The sequence below is a fragment of the Schistocerca gregaria genome, chromosome 2 (assembly GCF_023897955.1).
Source record: "Schistocerca gregaria isolate iqSchGreg1 chromosome 2, iqSchGreg1.2, whole genome shotgun sequence".
Classification (NCBI taxonomy): Eukaryota; Metazoa; Arthropoda; class Insecta; order Orthoptera; family Acrididae; genus Schistocerca; species Schistocerca gregaria.
In genome coordinates, this window is record NC_064921.1 from 818,645,870 (window position 1) to 818,667,999 (window position 22,130).

The 22,130-nt window shown below is 43.1% G+C and overlaps 1 protein-coding gene across 3 annotated transcripts in view; it reads left to right on the forward strand.

The window, feature by feature from the left end:
* The window catches only part of LOC126335149 (probable G-protein coupled receptor 179), a 1,457,037-nt gene that overhangs the window by 1,426,900 nt on the left and 8,007 nt on the right, over positions 1-22,130 (forward strand). For all 3 annotated transcript variants that reach the window (XM_049998117.1, XM_049998118.1, XM_049998119.1), the window contains exon 15: positions 10,995-11,015. In XM_049998117.1, the coding sequence (XP_049854074.1) occupies positions 10,995-11,015 (21 nt within the window). The remainder of the gene's footprint in view (positions 1-10,994; positions 11,016-22,130) is intronic.

Genomic DNA, 22,130 nt, shown 5'->3' on the forward strand with positions numbered 1-22,130 from the left:
AGACGAAAGTAATGGGAGCAGCCAGAAACTTAACATCAGAATTAGTGATCACGAAGTAGATGAAGTTAAAGAATTTTGATACCTATGCAGCAAAATTACCTTACGGCCGGAGCAAGGAGGACATAAAAGCAAGATCCCCCTTGGTACACAAAATAGGTCAGAACATTTTGCAAAAACAACGAAAAAAACATGCCAAATTTAAACAGATCCAAAATCTCCACGATTGGCGATCTTCTACAGCTGCCCGAAATTTAGCTCCGACTTATAATAGTTTCCACGACGACACTTTCTCTCGAAACCTGGCAGAAAATCCAAAGAGACTGTGGTCGTATGTGAAGTATGCAAGCAGCAAGACACAATCAGTGCCTTCTCTGCACTACAGCAATGGAGATACTATCCAAGACAGGATACTATCGAAGACAGTGCTGCCAAAGGTGAGTTACTAAACACAGCCTTCCGAAATAGCTTCACAAAAGAAGACGTAGTAAATATTCCAGAATTTGAATCAACAATAGCTGCCAACATGAGTTACGTAGAAATAGATATCCTCTGAGTAGTGAAGCAACTTAAATCGCTTAATGAAAACAAGTCTTCTGGTCCAGACCGTATACCATTTAGGTTCCTTTAAGGGTATGCTGATGCAAAAGTTCCAAACTCAACAATCAAATTCAACCGTTCGCTCGACGAAGGATCCGTACCCAAAGACTGGAAATTTGCACAGGTCACACCAATATTCAAGAAAGGTATTGGGAGTAATCCACTAAATTACAGACCCACATCATTAATGTCGATATACAGCAGAATTTTGGAACATATATGGTGTTCGAATATTATGAATTATTTCGAAGTACACTGTCTATTTTCACAAAGTCAACACGGATTTAGAAAACATCTTTATTGTGAAACACAACTAACTCTTTTCTCGCATGAATTTTTGGGTGGGAAAGACAAGGGATTTCAAATTGATTCTGTATTTCTGGATTTCCAGAAGCCTTTTGGCACTGTACCACACAAGCGGCTTGTAGTGAAATTGTGTGCCTATGGAATATCGTCTCAGTAATGTGACTGGATTCGTGATTTCCTGTCAGAGAGACCACAGTTCGTAGTAACTGACGGAAAATCATTTAGTAAAACAGAAGTGATTTCTGGCATTCCCCAAGGTAGTGTTATAAGCCCTTTGTTGTTCCTTATCTATATAAACGATTTGGGAGACAATCTGAGCAGTCGCCATAGATTTTTTGCAGATGACGCTGTCGTTTATCGACTAGTAAAGTCATCAGAAATCAAAAACAATTGCAAAACGATTTAGAAAAGATATATGTATGGTGCTAAGGTTGGCAATTGACCCTAAGTAACGAAAAGTATAAGTGCTAAAAGGAATCCGTTAAACTTTGGTTAACACGCGATCTAGTGTAATCTAAAGCCCCTAATTCAACTAAATACCTAGGAATTAGAATTAAGAACAATTTAAATTGGAAAGAACACAGAAAATTTTGTGGGGAAGGCTAACCAAAGCCTTAATTTTACTGGCAGGACACTTAGGAAATGTAACAGATCTACTAAGGAGACTGCCTAAACTACGCTTGTCCGCCATCTTTCAGAATACTGCTGCGCGGTGTGGGATCCTTAGCAGATAGTACAGCTGGAGTACATCGAAAAAGTTCAAAGAAGGACAGCACTTTTTGTATTATCGTGAAATATGGGAGAGAGTGTCACTGAAATGTAACAGGATTTGCGCTGGACATCATTTTTCGTTGCGACGGAGTCTTCTCACGAAATTCCAATCACCAACTTTCTTCTTTGAATGCGAAAATATTTAGCTGACACCGACCTACATAGGAAGAAACGATCAGCACGATAACATAAGGGAAATCACAGCTCGTACGGAAAGATATAAGTGTTCGTTCTTTCCACGCGCAATACGAGATTGGAATAAAAGGGAATTGTGAAGGTGGAGTGTCAATGCATATGTAGATGTAGCAAAAAGGCATTCCCGACCAACAGAAGTCTTTTAGTATCAAATATAGGCCTTAATTTTAGGAAAACATTGCTGAGAAAGAACGTTTGGAGAAAAACATTGTGTGGTAATGAGACATGAACTGTGGGAACACCGTAAAAGAAGAGAACCGAAGCATTTGAGATGTAGTGCTACAGAAGAATGTTGTAAATTAGATTATTCGCAGAATCAGCGATAAAGGAACACACGAAAAATACTGACTAGAAGAAGGGACGGAACGACTAGCTACGTGTTCAGGCATCAGCGATTAACCTCCATGCTACCACAGGGAACTGTAGAGGGCAAAAACCGGAGAGGCAAACAGAGATTGGAATACATCCATCATATAATTGAGGACGTATTTTGCAAGTGCTCCTCTGAGATGAAGAGGTTGCAGCAGGAGAGCAATTCGCGGCGTGCCGCATCAAACCAACCACAAGACTGATGACTCAAAAAGTATCAAACACGCACAGCTGTTTCCGCTAATTAGACGTGTCTCTCCGTAGTAGCTGTAGGTCTGTAAACAGACTGTGTAAAGAGAAAGCAGCTACCTGACTTTGGTTGAAGGCGCTCTATCAAACAACTCAAAAGGTCTCCAAATGAATTTGGTGATTTACACTCTCTGCATTTTATTTCTGAAACTTCCCTAATTATATAAGGAAAATAAAAGTAAGAGAATTAATAATTGAGAAATTATGCGGTAATTAGTACCATTAACGTAATATCATTCGCTTTAGATAAATCTTTATACACATCTTTATACCCTTTAATGTTAACTTAAAACGCATGTAGCTTACCGTCAGTTTTATTTGCTTTATGAAAATGTGTTTGCTTGATTTTTCTTTCCTCCTGGAATATTAGAATAAACTAAAACGTTACGTAGGATTGTTTCTTTCGCGTCGAAACACGTGGACTTATAATTCTTCCTCTGTGAGTTTTCTCCTTAAATACTTCTGACACGTAAACTGCACTGAAGTTGTTGAGCCGCTGTCCTTTATTGCATTCAATAAAAATGTAAGACGACTTGCGCTTATAATTCCCAAGCGAATTTCACTACACTAGCCGATAATTTGGCTAACTGTCAATTTTCAGCAGTTGTGCCCCATCCGTGTCTTCACTAAATAGACGGTTGTTACTTGTGGTGCTAAAAAAATATAGTTGGAAATCATGCGCTGCTAACTAACTACATTGAACACCAATACATGTACTTTTGTTCAGTTTTATGGATCTGAACTTCATCTCATGAAACTGTAGTCAATTTTTAATATTTTAAACTTCGTTTTCTGAACCATGTGGTTGCTTTATGAGCTGAAATACAATGGATTTCAGAACATGAGATCATCAGTCTTGGGTTGACTCGTAATCTTTTAGAAAGTTACTAGCACTACGTATTTCTCGATGGAGAAGCTAAATAAACCTTTCCTGCACCTATCCCGATTTACCCATTCAAGCACTGGATATAAGACCTTGAGAGCCTTCTGTTGTTGTCATTTATTCATATATTTACATAAAAATAATGTAAATCTGACATAAAAAGATGGACAACCAGTTTTTACCTTGAAAACCGACCTTGTGTCCATGATTTAAAGGGATTGTGCTGCTTTTAGAAGGTTGTTCACAAGGCGTTCCGTATTGTGATGGTTCACACAGCTTCAGAAAATAAATAATAGGCCAGGAACTAATCACGGCTAGTATCGACTTCCTACGCTTAAGATAATTTAGCCGATGTGAGGAAACTACATTGACGGGTAAAAAATCACAAAATCACAAAATAATACAGAGTAATGAAATCTGAGGAATACATTTGCCTAAGGGAACATGTTTAAGAGATTAACATATCGAGTTTACGGGTTAACGTTAGAAGCAAGATAAACCATTGGAAATGTAAAATTCTGGTGCATTAATAACAGGTATAGGTGTCAAAATGTTGAATGCAAGTATGTAAATGTTTATGCAATGAGTTTTACTGGTACCGGTTGTCAGTTTGTGGGATGGAGTTCCATGCCAGTCGCACTTGATCGGAGAATACAAGCACGGTTAATGCTGTTTGTTGATGACGCTGGAGCTGTCGTCTGATGATGACCCATTTGTGCTCGATAGGAGACCGATCTGGTGATCGAGCAGACCCAGGCAACATCATGTAGAAAGTTGGGTTATAACACCAGTACGTGTGCAAGAGTTACCCTGTTGGGAACCACCCTCTCTAATGCTGTCCATGAATAGTAACACAACAGGTCGAATCACCAGACTGACGAACTAATCCGCAATAAGGGAGTGTGGGTTAACAGCGAGAGCGCTACTGCTGTCATACGATATCACACTCCAGACTAAAACTCCAGGTGCATGCTCAGTGTGCCTAGCTGGCAGACAGGTTGCTTGCAGGCCCTCAACTGGTCTGCTTCTAAACAACATACGGCCATCACTGGTACCGAGGCAAGACCAGCTGTCATCAGAAAACACGACAGATCTCCACCCTGCCCTCCAGTGAGCTCTTGCTTGATACCACTGAGGTCGCAAATGGCGGTGATTTGTGGTCAGTGGAATGCACGCTACAGGACGTCTGACTCGGAGCTGTCATTGAAGCAATCGATGTGTACCAGTTCGTTGTATCACTGTGGTACCAACTGCTGCTCAGACTGCTGCTGCAGATGCAGCATGATGTGCCAGAGCCATACGCCGAACACAATGGTCTTCCCTCTCGGTAGTGCCACGTGGCCGTCCAGAACCCAGTCTTCTTGCGACCATATTTTCTCGTGACCACCGCTAACAGTAGTCATGTACAGTGACTATGAAACGTCCCCTTAGAAAAATTTATACAAGACTGGTCTATGTGAAAAGTCCTCTTTGAAGAATTATACACGACTGTGCTTAAACTGACACACAATAGTTTTTAGCGCAACGCAATCTGACTTTCAATAATCCCTACAAGAGAATGACCCTGACTAAAATTAACCTATATGTTTCACAAATCACTTGCCTCACAAAAATCTTCGTTACTCGAACTACTGCAATACAGTGAGCGCCACTACTGCTAGCTAACTAAAAGATTCAAACTACTGAAATCACTAACTACTGATAGGCACAGTTAGCAAATGAAAGATTTTAATACAGAACAAACAATGTATTTACCTTTATACTCATAATATATATATCAGTTCATGACACCAATTCTTACAAATTTCAAAACTCCGCCATCTCTCTCCCCACGTCCACCACTGCTGGCGGCTCACCTCCAACTGCGCAACGCTACGCGCTGTTAGCATCCAGCTGCCGCTGCCCAACACTACAATGGCAGACAACAATGCAAACCAGCCACAGACTGTACACGGCACAGCCAGTGATTTTCATACAGAGCGCTACGTGGCGGTGGCGTTACCAATAAAGAAACCTAAACATCCTACTTACAACTACATTCCTGTCAAGTGTTTCTGCATCATCGCTGAAGGAGCATCCCAGCTTGTCGTAGCCCTATTACACGACCTCGTAGAGGTGTTGATAATGCCATCTTTGTCGCCTTAAATGGGTTCTTGACTAACAGCAACTCACCACGTCCAATCTCAAAGGTAATTAACACTCACGAGAGCTGCAGAAGGTATTTAAAGCAACCCTGGTTTACATCCTCGTAGTGGCGGTGCTAGCGCCACTCTTACGCGATTGGTGCGAAATTTGAGTAGACATCATCTTTCAGATGTGGAAACACGCCTACCAACTTTCGTTTACGTCGCACGATTTCTCCTTGGGGTTGCAATTTTTTTCCGTCATGTGCTTTAGAAGATTAGTATGCGCCCTTTTTTGGAAATTATTGAAGGATAGTTGTAGCTCGCTAAATCTGCTTCTCACTTCGTTCTTAAAGGCCACCATGCCCTGAGACGTTTTACGCAGAAGAACATGGCTCACTGTCTCTTGTTATGCAAAAGGCAGGGGCCAACAATTTTGGTCAATAATTTTACAAAAGACACCTCTCGCTACATCAGAACCATCGTAAAGGATGACGGAAATTGGGTAAACAAATATCTGGTCATGGAATAAAATCTGTTTTTTGTAGACGATGGTGCACTTCGTAGCGAGCTTCCACGTGTTCAGCCAAGCTGTTGTTTCCATTTTCTGCATTCGTAACATTTCGAGAACCCTAATTTGTTAAGAATAACTTGTTGTTGTTGTTGTTGTTGTTGTTGTTGTTGTTGTGGTCTTCAGTCCAGAGACTGGTCTGATGCAGCTCTCCATGAATAACTTATAGTTCATAGTATTACTCAAAACTGTTACAGTCTTAAGATGCAGTGATATCTAGAAATATCTTTCACAAATCATCGTGACAGTACTTAAAGATACGAGATCAATAGTTTGATACTGACTGCTTGCAATCAGAAGAGTTGAGAATTTTCGAGCAGTTTGACTTCAGCATTGACTTTGCCTCATGTAATTTTGGTTCGTTTCCACTTGGTAAGGGTCCTAGCTATGGACAGATCATTGACGTCATGGAACCAGGACATCACTTAGCTGCAGGAGGTTTAAAGTAGTTTAATAGCAACGGAGGATGAAGAGGTGTAGTCAGAACTAACTTTAGGAAGAGATTAGATGACTCTGTGAAGGAAATGGTCGTAGGATAATTGTGAGGTGTTTCTCGGGTCAAATTCTTCGTTTACAAGAGTGCAGCTAACAACCTTGCTCTTCACTGTTTTCATCTTTTGCGAAACAAAACAAAGTAACCTAATGCTGCATCAAATGCCAAAATGAAAACGCTATACTGCTTCTAGCATTTTTTGTTCTTCCGGAAAAGCAAAATTGAATGACATCGTGGTTCGAATTCCACATTAAACCGTATCGTTTGGATATATGCCCTGGTTCTGTGAGTCATGAAAACCACCCATATCAACTCTTGTGATGTAGTAGTGTCTTCAAATAATACCTGGGAGTTCGCTGATAATGTTTTGACATTAGAGCTAAGTTAAGAGTACATGAATCACCGGTACATGAAACCAGATACCTTCCATCTGCCGGTTGCACTCTTGTAAATGAGGTAACTGAACATCCACGGAAAAAAGTTTTAGCTTTGCCACTGGTTTCTCAATGTATTAATAATCCTCCCGAAAGTGTATTCTTTGAGAGTTCCTGTGGAATTTCAATGAATCTACAGCAAATCTGTGGGGAGAAGCAGGCTTGGAGTTAGGGTTCAGTTTTAAGGATAGTGCGAGGGGGGGGGGGGGGGGGACAGGTGTAGTTTTCTACTATCCCCGCTCCATAAGTTACTTCCCTAAAACCTTAATTTCAACAAGACGAAGATGCCTAGGTTTTTAAAAACAATAGAACTATATTATTGGTAATATTTTATTAATGTTTTTATATTAATTGATTACTATAGTGTTTAATACATCACATCCATGAAATAGCACATCGGATAAATATGTCGTCCGAAAAGCATTTTTGTAAAAAAACTTGGAACTACCTGTGTCGTGCCATTGTTTGAATAACTTCAAGGCCAATAAACTTTCAAAACTTCGACAACTTCGTAAGTTATACTGTATAAAATCTGCGAGTGTGCTCGCGAGTATTTCACTTAGCTCTAAGACTGAGAACAGAGATGTAAGCCGGCCGCGGTGGCCGAGCAGTTCTAGGTGCTTCAGTCCGGAACCGCGCGACTGCTATGGTCGCAGGTTCGAATCCTGCCTCGGGCATGCATGTGTGTTATGTCCTTAGGTTAGCTAGGTTTAAGTAGTTCTAAGTTCTAGGGGATTGATGACGTCAGAAGTTAAGTCCCATAGTGCGCAAAGCCATTTGAACCATTTGAACAGAGGTGTGAAAGCAACAGCAACTGGAGCATACAGGGCTACTCCCAAGTAACTCCTGAGTTTGAAAAGCTCACTGCACAAAAATTACAAGACGTAAGGAAAACAGACACATATCAGTGAATGGAACATCTCCCCAAATTTTTAAATGACATTATAATTGCTCAATATGAGTACCACTTGTGATGCAGCAAATACAGGTGAAAGACCTCGTGCAGCCGATGGAAGCCGATGCTGCAGCTGCGAAGGTGCATGACAGCATCGTGCTTTCTCTTTATATCGAGTTGGCAATATGCAGGCGCAAAGTAATTTCATGCGACAATGTGGACTGGGTGATCTGTGTTCATGTTCTGATGCGCCTGACTCCTAGTTGTATACTCTGCAACGATACCATGGCCTAGACTCCACCCGAACCGGCATTGAAAGGCCGTACGGTACCGACCGGGCGCCGTGTCATCCTCAGACCACAGGCGGCACTGGATGCGGAGATGGAGGGGCATGTGGTCAGCACACCACTTTCCCAGCCGTATGTCAGTTTACGAAACCGGAGCCGCTACTTCTCAGTCAAGTAGCTTCTCAGTTTGCCTCACAAGGGCTGAGTGCACCCCGCTTGCCAACAGCACAACTACACCATGGTGGATATTACAAATCGAATACTGGAGAGACGCGCTATCCATAGATATGCGCTTTGTGTGTGTGTGTGTGTGTGTGTGTGTGTGTGTGTGTGTATGTGTGTGTTTTCAAGAACTCATCTTCTGAAATCTCAGGGATGCTTGTGAACAACCCTGTATAACGGGGGGATGCTGTATCTTTGTGTTGTTTCCCGCTACATTCAGTAAAGATGGTCTTTACTTCATTTTTTATTACTCGAGCAACTTTCTCCTTTTATCTTGCCTTCCCTCAAGTTACTGTGGCTTGTCGGTTCCTCCTTTGGGTTTATAAATCTGTTAGACTTATTGTCAGTACCAAGTGTGGTCGCCTCTTCTGGTTGGAATGTTATCTATAGCCAGTCAGGCTCCAAATTCAGAAGAATGCAACTGAGAAGTATCCTCTGTTAAACGAAAGTTTTAATTTTTTCAGAATTTCTTTCCATTTTCGAAACTCTTATTTCTCACTATACTGTATACTCCAAAAGATCGATGAACAATTTGGTAATTAATATATGCAAAAATTCAAACGCCTTAAATAAATTACTGTTTGCGAGTGAGACGGGTGCTTATAACTCTCTAACCCCCCCCCCCCCCCCCTCTCCCGTCCCCGTCCACACACACACACCTCTTTTATTCCAGCATCACCACCTCGAGAGAATCCGCATTTCTTAATTGGAAGATAACTAACCATCAATACACTAATGTCTGGTTTCGAATCCCAGCAGATACAATGTTTTAGACAAGAACAGCATACCGTCGCAGTGCATATTACGTAAAGAGCAAAACTGTTCGTTGTAAGGTAACGGCTGAATCGAGGAGGGAGGCATACCAGGGTAATCCGTGCAGTGCTGTTAACCTCTGTGCCACGGTGGCTAAATGGAAAAAAAAGTGGCTAACACACCTGCCTAATAATCAGGAGACTCGAGTTCGATTCCTGGTCTTGATACAAATTTTCACTCACCCTATCTGAAACAGTGTCATTTTAACTACATATCAGATTAAAATTGCTTGCTGGACAACGATGGGAACACCAAACCTAGACTTCCGCGGACACTGCTCTTATTAGTTCTTTTCCCAAAACAATTATAATTAATTCCTTCGTCTGTTAGTTATGGAACAGAAGTATGTCACAACGCACATCGACTCATCGAGCACTCTTTTTGATCCAAACACAAATTTATGTTAAGCTCAAAGACTATCAAAATCGTCTGTATATTTGTTATACAAATTTGTAAGACATATCAGACTTTGAATTTGTAATGGAAGCCTAAGAGTACGTACAATGGCTATTTGTCACGTGAAGTACTGAAAGCGTAATGTAAAATTTGATGCGATGTAAACAAAATTTTACCAGACCCATGTCTTACAATTTTCAGAAACCATGTTATATCGGCCTACTTTTCGGTGAATCTAGCTAATTAATGACTGGAGATGTTTCATAAATTTGGAGCTGAATTAAATTGTACAGAGGATCCTTATCATATTTCTCAACATTTCAGGGTTTTTACACTGTACATTAATCAACGGCCAGAAAATGAGGTTAAGCGGAGTGACATGGTACTATTCACACTGCAACCTGGAAAGAGAGATTACCACAAATCACGCCACATTACCCTACACCAGGGTACAATTTCTGTCCCAAACAGTCACCGCCGCGCAGTTCACAAGTGCCAGCGACTCTGTCTTTCAGCGAAAGAACGGTCTTACTATCTATTTACTATTCTACCCCTGTGGCGGTCAGATTCTCAGTCGGCCAGCAAAATCAGCTTCGCTACCACATAACAATGAAACGAAGGAATACTTATGAAACTTACAATCATTGGTATTTGTTTCGATTAATTACATAGTCCCATGCGTCGCTAGTGATTTGAATTGATTTGGTAGTGTAATTTGAATAGTGGGCTATTAATCAGGTAAAGGAGCAGTTTTGGAACAACTGTCCCGTAACACAAGCTTCTGCGTTTGCGTCCTGGTTGAACATATTTTTAATCTGCTGCGAAGTCCAAATTTGCACAAACTCTGCTGCAGAGTGAAATATTCATTCCGGAAGCTAACCTTTAGGCTGTGGCTATGCCAGTTCTCTGCAATGTCCTCTTTTCCAGCCGTGCTGGTGCCTCAGGCTATGGCAGAGGAACTCCTGTGTAATTGGAACGGTAGGTGACAGTTACCGGCGGAAATAGGCTGTGAAGGCGCCTTTTGGTAGCTCACTCCTTAAGAAACAAGGTTCCTGGATCAACTGCCGGTACAGCTCTATATTAATAACATTTGGTGCAGTTTTTCATGGCTCGCTTAGCTAGAGAGCCGGCCGAGTGGTGTAGCAGGTAATCTCAGGAAGCAGGTGGTGGAATTCGCTTGTGGAGAGAGAGTTTTGGTGTCGAGTCGTTGCGCACCCTGTGTCGTCTACTCGTTGCACCTGCATGCGACACGCGTACGTAGCACCGCACCCACGCTGGGTAGGGTAGCCACTCGCGCCGCGTCGCCAGCCGCCGCTGACTAACGATGCGTCTTCTTGCTGTCTGTTTCTGCTGCCGCCGCTGTCCCCGCCGCCGCCGCTGGACGCCGCAGAAGAAGGGAAGTCGCGAGAAGGTAAGGACGACCGCACCACTCAGAAAACTCTCTGTCTCTCTGTCTCTCTCTCTCTCTCCTTGTGTCTCTCTGTGTCTCTCTATCTCTCTCTCTCAGCATCTCTCTTTACACGTAATGGGTGTTTGCACTACACGATATACGTTCTATCACTTTCTTGTATGTGGTTCTTTTCTTTCACTATCAAATGAGTTGCAGGAGGTAAAATACTACCTCTGACAAATGACGTTGTAGAATTTCAAACAAACTTAAGTAAACGACAAATCTTACAGATTTTTTTCCCCCAACGTAATCACAAAACAGAAAAGAGACGCCACAAGCTTCTGAAAAGTGTTGTTACTAATAACAAGCTACTGTCCTTAATAACAGGGCTGTTCAAAAAGTAAGGTCCGATAGATCGCGAACTGGAAGCGACAGTGAAAATCCAATTAAGCGTTGCACAGATGTGTTGGGTATTTCTCTAGCATGTCCGTCGATTGCGGCACGTCACTCGTTTCAGTTCTGAGCGCACAGTGAGCACGTAAAGATACCGAGATAAGTAGTGTCTCCGCCAAGTAAGTGAACCCATTGAGAGGTTTTGCCTGATTTGATGCAGCCCACATAACGTATCTGTCATGCATTTCCTTCTACATAACAATTCTCGGGCGCACACTGTAGGGGCAATGAGAATGTCCCTGCAAAGTATTTGATCGCGCAGCCCGGATGTGGCTCCCTCCAATGTTCATCTACGCTCAGATGAACCGCTGGCCATGGCGACAACATTTTGGTACAGATAACGAACTGCAGACCAGCGTAGATAAGTGGCGGAAAGCGCTGGCGGCTGCCTTCCGAGACGAGTATATTGGAAAGTTGGTACTACGCTACAACAGATGTCTAAGTTGGAGCGGCGACTATGTAGAGAAGTAGTTGGAAGATGTATCAAACTGCTGCAAATAAAACATTTTTGATTTTCACGGTGGTTTCTATTTCAAGCGCACACGGACCTTACTTTCCGAGGAGCCCTCGTATAAGCTAAACCTTTTCCTTCGAACTATATTTATCCCCCATGCCTGCAACTCAGTGTGGATTAAGATGCGTTGCTTAGCATTAAAATTTCGTCTCAACGAGGGAGGCATGCAACAAACACTTAATCGCTTAAGTTGTACAACATGCGGATATGCAAATCAGTTTCATTTGAGTATAAGCACACGAAGTAGATTGGAATACCTCCATCTACATTCTAGGCGGACGGAATGACACCGAGCGACACTCTTCCTCCACCTATCATAACAGGCGAAATAAAGAAAGGCGGTAAAGATGTCGCTAGCCCGGAACTACGGCTTTAGCCGAACTTCGTCTCATCACCTAACGCCTGCAAAGCTGGCAACCCAAAGAACACAGTTGTACCGCGTGGAATCTCTTTGCCCCGTTGGATACGGCAGGCTTCATACGCAGGAGTGTACCTCTTCATCAAATCCATAACCCTCATTGTTCTTCGCCAACCTGTATTGGTCTTTTTGGCTAATAGCATGCTCATTACTCTCAAGCGATGATCCGCAGCCCTAAAAGTGTTCACCACTGCTAGTTCATATTTGGGTATTGTTCAACGTACCACGTACTAGCGCCCAAGGCACTGCATCCCGTTGCTCTGTAGGCAATGTGAATATCGGCTGGCTTGTTGTTCGTGTATCTGGTCTTGATGAATCAGGTGCAGTGCAGCATACGCGGCTGCTAGTCCACTGCAGCGCACGAACCGAAGCGTAACACAGTGGCAGCTTACTGAGTCAGAACTGCACTGCTAGACACATAAAAATGTACTTCCCTACCGAACAAACTGCCGCGTATTTGGCCTTCGTATTACGGCTGTATTTCCACAACGGTGCATTTCCAACCTCTACTTATCTTTAGATTTCTGCTCCATCTACGTTTATTCTCCACGAGCCACCTTACGCGATGTGGCGGAAGGTAAGGTAAGGGCCCTTAATATCGTCCCTGCTGCTAATTTCGTCCCCTAGGCATTTCGGTTTCCACAGTCGGTAACAAATGTTTAGCTGAGCGTTCATGAGTGACCTCAGTCCATTGTTTTCCTGAAAGAATCTTTTGTACGCAGCACTTGTAGCTTTCGTATACGATACGATTCAATTTTTTATGCTGAAGTGAGTTAGTGTGAGTAAATTAAGAGCCTGCAATCCCTAGCCTGAGCTCTTATTTGAATTCCGTCCTCCGTGCAGTTCCTACTTTGGTCCCGGGGACGAAATTTCAAACTGTCGTTAAGAAACTGATTTTATTTACTACCTCTAGATTACGTTACTTTTTTCATTTGAGAAAACAAATGTGGACACAAATGGATTCGTTGCACGAAATGATTCGCTTTTCATCATGAAAAATACTCTTTACCTACAAAGACATAAAAATTCGTATGTGACACGTCTTTACATCGATGAAAATAACTTGAAAATTCTTCGTTTATGGCCTTTCAAGTGTTTTACATTTGTGGCAGTGTCTGGCAATGTAACAATGGAAAAATACATTTAAATTAATTATACCTTTGAGAATTTTTTTCGTGGACGAAATGACGAACACATTGTTTTTCTTTTTGTTTTTAGTGTTAATGTTTATGTCAAATAGTGACATCAGTATGCAGTATGTTATAACAATTTAATTGTAACTTGCATAAAAGTGGAGGATACATTCAGGAATACATAAACAATCTGTAGCGTTCACTATAAACTTTAAGGACTTACATGGGTTCTGACGTTCTAAGGTCCGCCTACCTCACCACTATACTTTGCCCTCGTCCCTGTTCCTTCGGCGAATGGTGCCATCGTGTTGTAGTCTTCAGACCAAATTTTGATTTGATGCAGCTACACTGGGCTGTAGAAACCTGTTATTCTCCTAATAACTACTGCAGCCAACATCCTTTTGAAACTTCACACTGCACTCTTGTTCACCTTTTGGTCTCCCTCTATCTGCATCGCGTGTTGTTTCTCTAATTGTCTCGTTGTGGTCATTCTGCAAGACGTATGTCGGAAGGAGTAATATGTTGTCAGACACTTCCCAGAACGTTCTCTCTCGGAATTTCAAAGTTAAACGACACAAAGGCTCTGTTATAGCTTCTGCCACATTAGTTTGTTCAGCATCTCCGTAGTGATGCTTTCGCTCCGATTAAACGATCCCGGGAGGAAGTGCGCCACTCTCGCTTGTGTCTTCTGCGTCTTTCCTATTAACCCATGCCGCTAAGTGTCACTTACTGACAATCAGTACTCAAGAATCGATCCAACAACTGTCTTTTGTGCCTCAACGTTCGCGAATGAACAAGACCATCTAAATATTCTGACAATGAATCTCAGCTAGCATTTACTTTTCCAACAATTTGTCTTATGAGGACACTCCACGAGGATACTCCTTGGTAATTTACTGTAGTTACTGTTTCCAGTGATTCGACACCTCCTACCTGTTCTGACACTATTCTCAGGTTGTGTTTCTTCCTCCTGTATAGTCACACTCTCTGATGGATTGCGGAGCATATTGGCCATTAAGTACAAATTCTATCTGTACTCACTAATGGTTAGGTTAGGTTAGTGTTGTTTAACGTCCCGTCGACAACGAGGTCATTAGAGACGGAGCGCAAGCTCGGGTTAGGGAAGGATGGGGAAGGAATTCGGGCGTGCCCTTTCAAAGGAACCATCCCGGCATTTGCCTGAAACGATTTAGAGAAATCACGGAAAACCTAAATCAGGATGGCTGGAGACGGGATTGAACCGTCGTCCTCCCGAATACGAGTCCAGTGTTCTAACCACTGCGCCACCTCGCTCGGTGTACTCACTAATACATGAAGCACAGTGCACAGGAAACTAGGAGAATGTCTGTCAGACAGCCTGTTCAGCTCGCTCCCCAGGAGTACCAATACTACATAGGGCAACTTTATTTACAATTATGGAAGTTGATTTCTATAGATGTATACAAGCCTACTTACAACTCCTTCCTGCAAGTTTACAAACAAACGGTGGTTTACCTGCAAAACTTGCCTGTCTACTTGATTATTCAGCGTAGGAGCTCGCAACCTACAGCTGGTGTTTCAGTAGACGCTAGTTTTTAGGGACAGGAGGAAGGGCTACAGAAGAATAACAGAGGTGCTGTAATTGAATTCAAAATCCGTATATTGACCGCAGACCCACGGGAAATTCTGAGGCTATTAATCCCACAAACATTCTATTTTCTAGGAAAAAAATACATAACACACACAAGGAAGACAAATTGCTAATTCATTCCAGTTCTTAGGGAAAATTAGATGCATCGAGGGAGTGAACTAATTCGAACGAAATAAATAAGCAGATACCGAACCATGAGAGTGTTAGAGACGAGATAAATGATGCGGGTGAATGAACGCGTTGCTTACACAAAAACATCAATAAGCCGGCGGTCGGCTGCTTGCAGAATCTGATGCGAGCATGTGCTGTTACAGCCGTCACCGAAATAGCACCCGTTTCCGAGATGTACTGCGTCACAATGAGCTGGGGAGAGCGTGTCCCTTGGTTTTATTCCCTCCGTGGGAACATTGTGGAGTGACTACACCGGCAAAAAATAAGTTCCTTTCATCCAACTTGACTAGGGAGACAGTGCTGACCCTCCTACAGCGTTTCAGGTACAGTGGGCGGAGAGACTTCTTGGCTTTAAAGTTGGTCATTCTGCGTTGGTTCCAGTTGCTCATTAACTACATAACTCAACAAAAGTTTGGAATATCGTAGAATTTACTACAATGACTTCTTGTAGTACACCAATCGAGGTTTGTGAAATACTTTATTAAGAAAATAAACATAATTCCGTATGAAAACAAGAATAATTCTGGTTAGCTACAAAAAATCATTAGAATACAAATAGGGTCCCTTCTGAGCGTATATATTTAGCTCATTATAATGATTGTCAGTCTTTAGTAGTGCGTATGTCCTCCCCGCACACGGATGAGTTCTTCTACATTGGGAGGCACTTTCTGAAGGAGACCATCATGTTCATCTTGAAATATGAAGTCCCACTCCTCAATAGCAGCTCAGTGAGATCCTGAAGATTGTCAGGTGGGTTGGGTCGCTGCCCTAAGACCACATTCAACACGTCTCATACACGCTTATTTGCATTCATGTCTGGGGACTGTGCTAGCCAATAGTTTCTGTTGATGTTGCGTCTTTGAAAATACTGAGACACTGCTAGAGTGCGGTGGACGAGGTTATCGCCGACTTCACATCTGTATGGCCTTACAATCGTTTGTGGGACACTTTGGAGGTATCTTGCACTATTCAGTTCCGTAGATGGGAATTAGAGGGGCCCACCATCCCATCAATATTTCCTCCCAGAACAGTGCACTTCCACCTTCAAACGGATGGACTTCCTGAACGTATCGGCTTTCCTGGTGTTATCTAGCGTTTCTCCAAACCCTAACATGCCTAGTGTCTGGTCGCAAACCAACCCTGGTCTCGTCAGCAAACATGCCATTACTCCATTCTGCAATGGTCTAATGTTGGTTGCAAAAGCCCAGGTCCTACGACTGCATCGGTTCCATTGTTTCAGTGCAATACTTCTCATTGGCATTCTGGAATAAAAACCACCCTCAAGCAATTTTCTACACATTGATTGGTCTGAGATAGGAATCCCTGTTTGAGATAGTTCTGGAAGTTCATGTTGGGTGCCTGCGAGCCGACAGTTGAAGGAAACGATATTGCATTGGTGTTGTCATACGAGGATGACCCACTGCGAGGTCTATCGTTCATATTTCCCGTGTCTCTCTGTATTTTCTCCGAACAACACCACTTTGGGTGACATGTAACCGATCGCCAACATCTTGCTGTGTATCACGTGCTGAAAGTAAAACCACTATCCTGATCATATCAAAGTGTTGTGTGCCTCTAGGTGCTATTAACCGCAGTGATGTACACGAACTGAATGAAGCTGTTGTTGATACTGGACTGATTTTGGTGTGCCGCTGCGGCACCAGTATGTTTACATGACTGGGAAAGGGCACAAAGGACGCCAGTAGTAAACGCCGTCCAGTATATGGACTCTAATTGGATAAATTCATGAAGGCCTAGGTGAATGAGACCTCTAGTATCGTAGACTAAATTTTACGGTAGTATTCCAAACCTTTGTTTAGCGGTGGATCGTGATCTTTTCTACAGTTCGAATCTGCGCTTGGATTCTACACACATCAAGTTTTGCATCACTCTTTTATTTCGAAATTCATGGCAGATCAAATAAAAACTGACTCTCAGACGTGTGTATATATTCACTGCCAGTGTGTCCAGGTCACCAAACCAAAATAGCAAATATTTGTTTAACGACAAAACCGTCTGTTCCCCATGGGGCTTTTTCTCAGTACTTGGCGGAACGTTCCTTTGCTCAGATTCAGGCTTGAATTGGTCGTAGCGTACCAGCCATGAGATCATCAAGCCGACCTTGCCCCAAACTGCCCACACTTCAATAGCGGTTCTGCATAAGCCACACAGATTATGCGGTCGTTGTCCACATAAAAAAATCGCTTCAATCGATTCCACACATGTTAGACTGGGTTCATGTCCGGGTAACGGCAGTCCAATCCAGTTTGGTAGTCCTGGCGTGCTGAAGGCACATATTCGCGAGAACAGCTCCATGAGCACGCAAGTTATCATACGTGAAGGTGAAATTGTCACCAATATTTTGACGATACTATTCCACTATTGGTTGATTAGTTGCAGAATCTCATCCCTGTACCATAGGACACTGAGATTGCTCTCAACAGCCACGAGAGGTGTTCGGTAGCCCCATGTAACGCCATTCGAGAGCATCACTCCAACAGCACATGTGGGAGCAGTGACGGAGGCGTTAGATTTTACGTGATGGTTTCCAAACACGTTGGATGCGATAATCATGGTTCAAACAGATCCGAGTTTCATTCGTAAAGGACGCCCGACGCCGGTCCTAGAGCGTTCATTCTGTATGATTTCTTGTCCATCTGTAACGGAGTCCATGGTGTTGTGATGTACGATGAGGTGCTCACCGTGGTCGTCGGGAATGGAGATTCACGTGGTGCAATCGTCTAACAATTTGATAAGACACGTACCGTCCTGTAGCTTCTTCGAACGACAAATTCACTTCCGCAGCACTCAGTCGACTGTTCCTCTGGAAAATCGTAGATATCGGTCATTCTGTCACTTGTCGAACATGGACGGTCCGTGTTGTGTAAGTTCTCAACACTAACTGTCGGCTGCAACGGATTACGTGTCCCGGAGATGTCGCTTTGACTCCGGTAATAACATGGATCAACTTCCTTGGCTGACAAACCTTTTGTGCGTAACGCGATAAACGGAAACGATCATTCGTCGCAAATTTCCTTTGTGGCATGGTGAATGTTCGTCATAGTAACTGTATATATGTTCACAAACGTCAGGAGTGACCTTCCGATTGAAACAGCAAGTCACAATACCGAAGCGCCTGCACGAAATTAAAGAAATTCCAAAAGAATAAGTTCGTAATTTAAATAAGTCTGTAATTTAAATAAGTCTGTTGGCGAAAAGCTGTACATTACCACTTCATCTAGATTAGAGTGACAAGATGACTTTAAGATAAAGTTTCCTGATCTATGAAACAGTAAAAATATTCAAAAATTGTTGGTGTGAGATCTGGACAAGACTGTAAAAATGGCAACTGGAAGAATAAGAGCTTTCTCTACTTGATGGAAAAATATGTCTAGTGTGACCGCTCGGTGTCGATAAAGGACAGAGTGTACACGCATAGAATAGTGGCCGAGGCATTGGCAAAACCAGTTTCAGGAACCTGGCACTGTAGCGTACTAAAAAAGAGCAGAAAGTGTGTGGTGTCACGTGTATGTGAGACATTTACCTGTAACGTATCGAAGTCACTTCGTCGTGCTAGTTCGAAACCATTCATTCGCCGGTAGACAAGATTTGAGGCACCAATCCTGATGATAAGCTAAAATCTGTGGGATTAACAGTTGATGCGCTCCAGGGAAGTGTGATAGGACCGCTGTTACTTTCTGTATACATAAATGATCTCGTGGACTTGTCATCAACCTGCGGTTGTTTGCTGATGGCCTACAGCAATGTGTTGAAGATGAATAACTGTAGGATGATCAAGGTAACTTAGACAGACTTTATAGTTTGTGTTATCAATGACAGATGGCTGTTAACATAGTTTAACGTAAGTTAATGCGGATGAGTAGGAAAAAGAAAACTATATTGTTCCGAAACAGCATTACCGGAGTCCTGCTTGGCACACTGAAGTCGTTTAAAAATCTGGGTATAACGTTGCAAAGCGATATGAAATGGAACGAGCATTTGAAGATTATGGTAGGAAAGGCGAGTGGTCGACTTCGGTTTATTGGGAGAATTCTAGGAAAGTTCCATGTTGCGGAGACCGCATGTAAGACGCTAGTGCGACCTACTGTCGATTGATGCTCGAGTTTTTGGGATCTGCACCATGTCGGATTGAAGGAAGACATCGAACAGTTTGAAGACGGGCTGCTACATTTGTTATCGGTAGTGAGACGCTTCCTGAACAGAAATGGGAATCCCCGGAGGGAAGGAGACGTTCTTTTGAAGGAACACTGTTGACAAACTTTAGATAACCGGCATTTGCAACTGAGTGCACAACGAGCCTACAGCCGCCAACCTATTAGGTCTACACTTTGCTTCTGCCGTTTTTTCTCGCAGTTTGAAACATCATTGTGAAAAACGTACAAAAATTTACGATTCAAATTATTGGCCGTCGCAGACCACGGCTTTCTCCTAGCTTTAGGGCAGCATACGAATACCGCAGTGTATAAAGTGGGCATCTTTTGAGAGGAGCCATGAATCGATCCAATTTTGCACTTGTTCATATGACCTGAAGTACTAGTCAACTAGTTCGTGTGCCATAGATCGAGAAAGGTGGCAGTTAGAGGGAGGAATACCTGGAGAACACAGAAGGTGGGGTAGAACTTCCCATCTCATCGTTTCCAAGTATGTTTTGAAGCGATTTCCGACTTGGGGTCGTGCACTGTCTTGTTGTAAAATCATATTTTCACGTCTATCGGTGTATTGGGGCAGTTTGTCTTTCAGTGATCGGATCAATCACATGAATTACTTTCGATAATGATCTCCTGTGATTTTTCCCGTCGGTTGCAGTGGCTTCGAAAGCTTTCTCTCTTTCACAACCGTGCTGGTCTTCAACGTCAAAATCAGCGTTCTTGAAGCATGGAAACCATTTTCTGCAAAGTTCTGTCACTAACAGGCGTCTCATCATAGGTCTTACCCAGGTTTTTATGAGCCTCAGCCGCAGATTTCTTCAGATCAAGGCAGAAAATTGAAACCTCCCACAGATGACGAGAATTGGGCTCGTAAATTGACATATTCAGCCGAGAATAACTTTAAGATGCAATCAAAAATCAACTAATATTTTGATGGTGTTATGTTCTCAGATACCTAAGCTTACTGTATGACACATACGACCTAAGACTTGCGCCACTGCTTTCCACTAACGGCGCCTACCGCAAAACGTCGGAAGCAAAGCTGTAGACCTAGTACATGTAGCGTAAGGACCATGGAGATAAGATATGAGAAATTATGGCTCATATGGAGGCTTATAGACAGTCGTTTTTCCCTCGTTCCTTCTGCAAGTGGAACAGAAAAGGATAGGATTAGTAGTAGTACAGGGTACCCTCTGCCAGCCCGCCCGGTTGGCCGTGCGGCGTAACGCACAGCTTTCCGGGCGGGAAGGAGCGCCTGATCCCCGGCACGAATCCGCCCGGCGAATTTGTGTCGAGGTCCGGTGAAACGGCCCGTCTGTGGCTGGTTTTTAGGCGGTTTTCCATCTGCCTCGGCGACTGCGGGCTGGTTCCCCACATTCCGCCTCAGTTACATGACGTCGGCGATTGATGCGCAAACAAGTTCTCCACGTAAGCGTACACCACCATTACGACGTAAACATAGAGGTTACACTCGTCTGGTGTGAGACGTTCCCTGGGGGGTCACCGGTGGCCGAACCACACAATAACCCTGGGTTCGGTTTGGGGCGGCGGAAGGGTGAAGTGGACTGCGGTAGTCGTCGTGGGGCTGTGGACCACTGTGGCTGCGGCGAGGATGGAGCCTCTCCGTCGTTTCTAGGTCCCCGGTTAACATAAAATACAATACAATACCCTCTGCCGCATACCGTATGGTGCCTTGCGTACTATGTACGTAGATGTATAATGATGATGGGACAACTTTATTTCTGTTCGTTACAATAAAATGTTCAGTAACCAACTTTGAAAAGGCACAGTACCGAGCTCAGGGTGTCGAGGACCTTATTGTGTTTGAGAAAGTGTCAGAAGCTACGCAAAACAGTAAATTTGTAGATGGGCCTATTTTATTGCGTAATTGTCCTTCCCCCGCGCTTGCACCCCACTAACCACGAGACCTGGGCTTCTTTATAACTTTAAAATTAAGACTTTGTTAGAATTACGGCGAAGAAGTGAGGGGGCAGCAGTCTCAGTCAGAGCTTGTGTGTTCCCCACTTGGCTGTGACACATCATGTGAGAGTTGCATTCGTCGTTAAGTTTTGCACGCCAGTGTATATTAATTAAGTGATTCTTAACTCTATCTTATTACGGGCTGGATGCCAGGAACTTGTCCTGTTCGAAGTCTTCTGGTACTTTTGCATAACCCTGTTTTATAACTGTGAAAAACGCCTTACAAATATTGTTTTGCATGAATTATTAATTTTCACTGTGACGCTCCTTGGCCGGCCGGTGTGGCCGCGCGGTTGTAGGCGCTTCAGTCTGGAACGCGCGGCCGCTACGGTCGCAGGTGCAACGTAATCTTCCAGCACTGGAAGTGGTAAAAGTCTACCTATGTAGGTAGATTACCGTCGCTTTGACCTGTCCTACCGCTCCTGCAAACTACCGTCTGTAGTAAATGGTTTCTTAAATCCGTGAGCTCCACGAAATTACTGGCCCCTGCAAGTTATTGCTGGGTATTAATAATTTCTAGCGGAAAGTTTTAACGAACCGGTAAAAATTTGAACGCAACGGATAACGCATTTTTTTAAACCACTACAGAAGGCACCAATACAGGGCTTAATAGGCAGTATATAGCTTTTATTTGCTTTCATGACCCAGAATTCGACTGTGGCACTGAC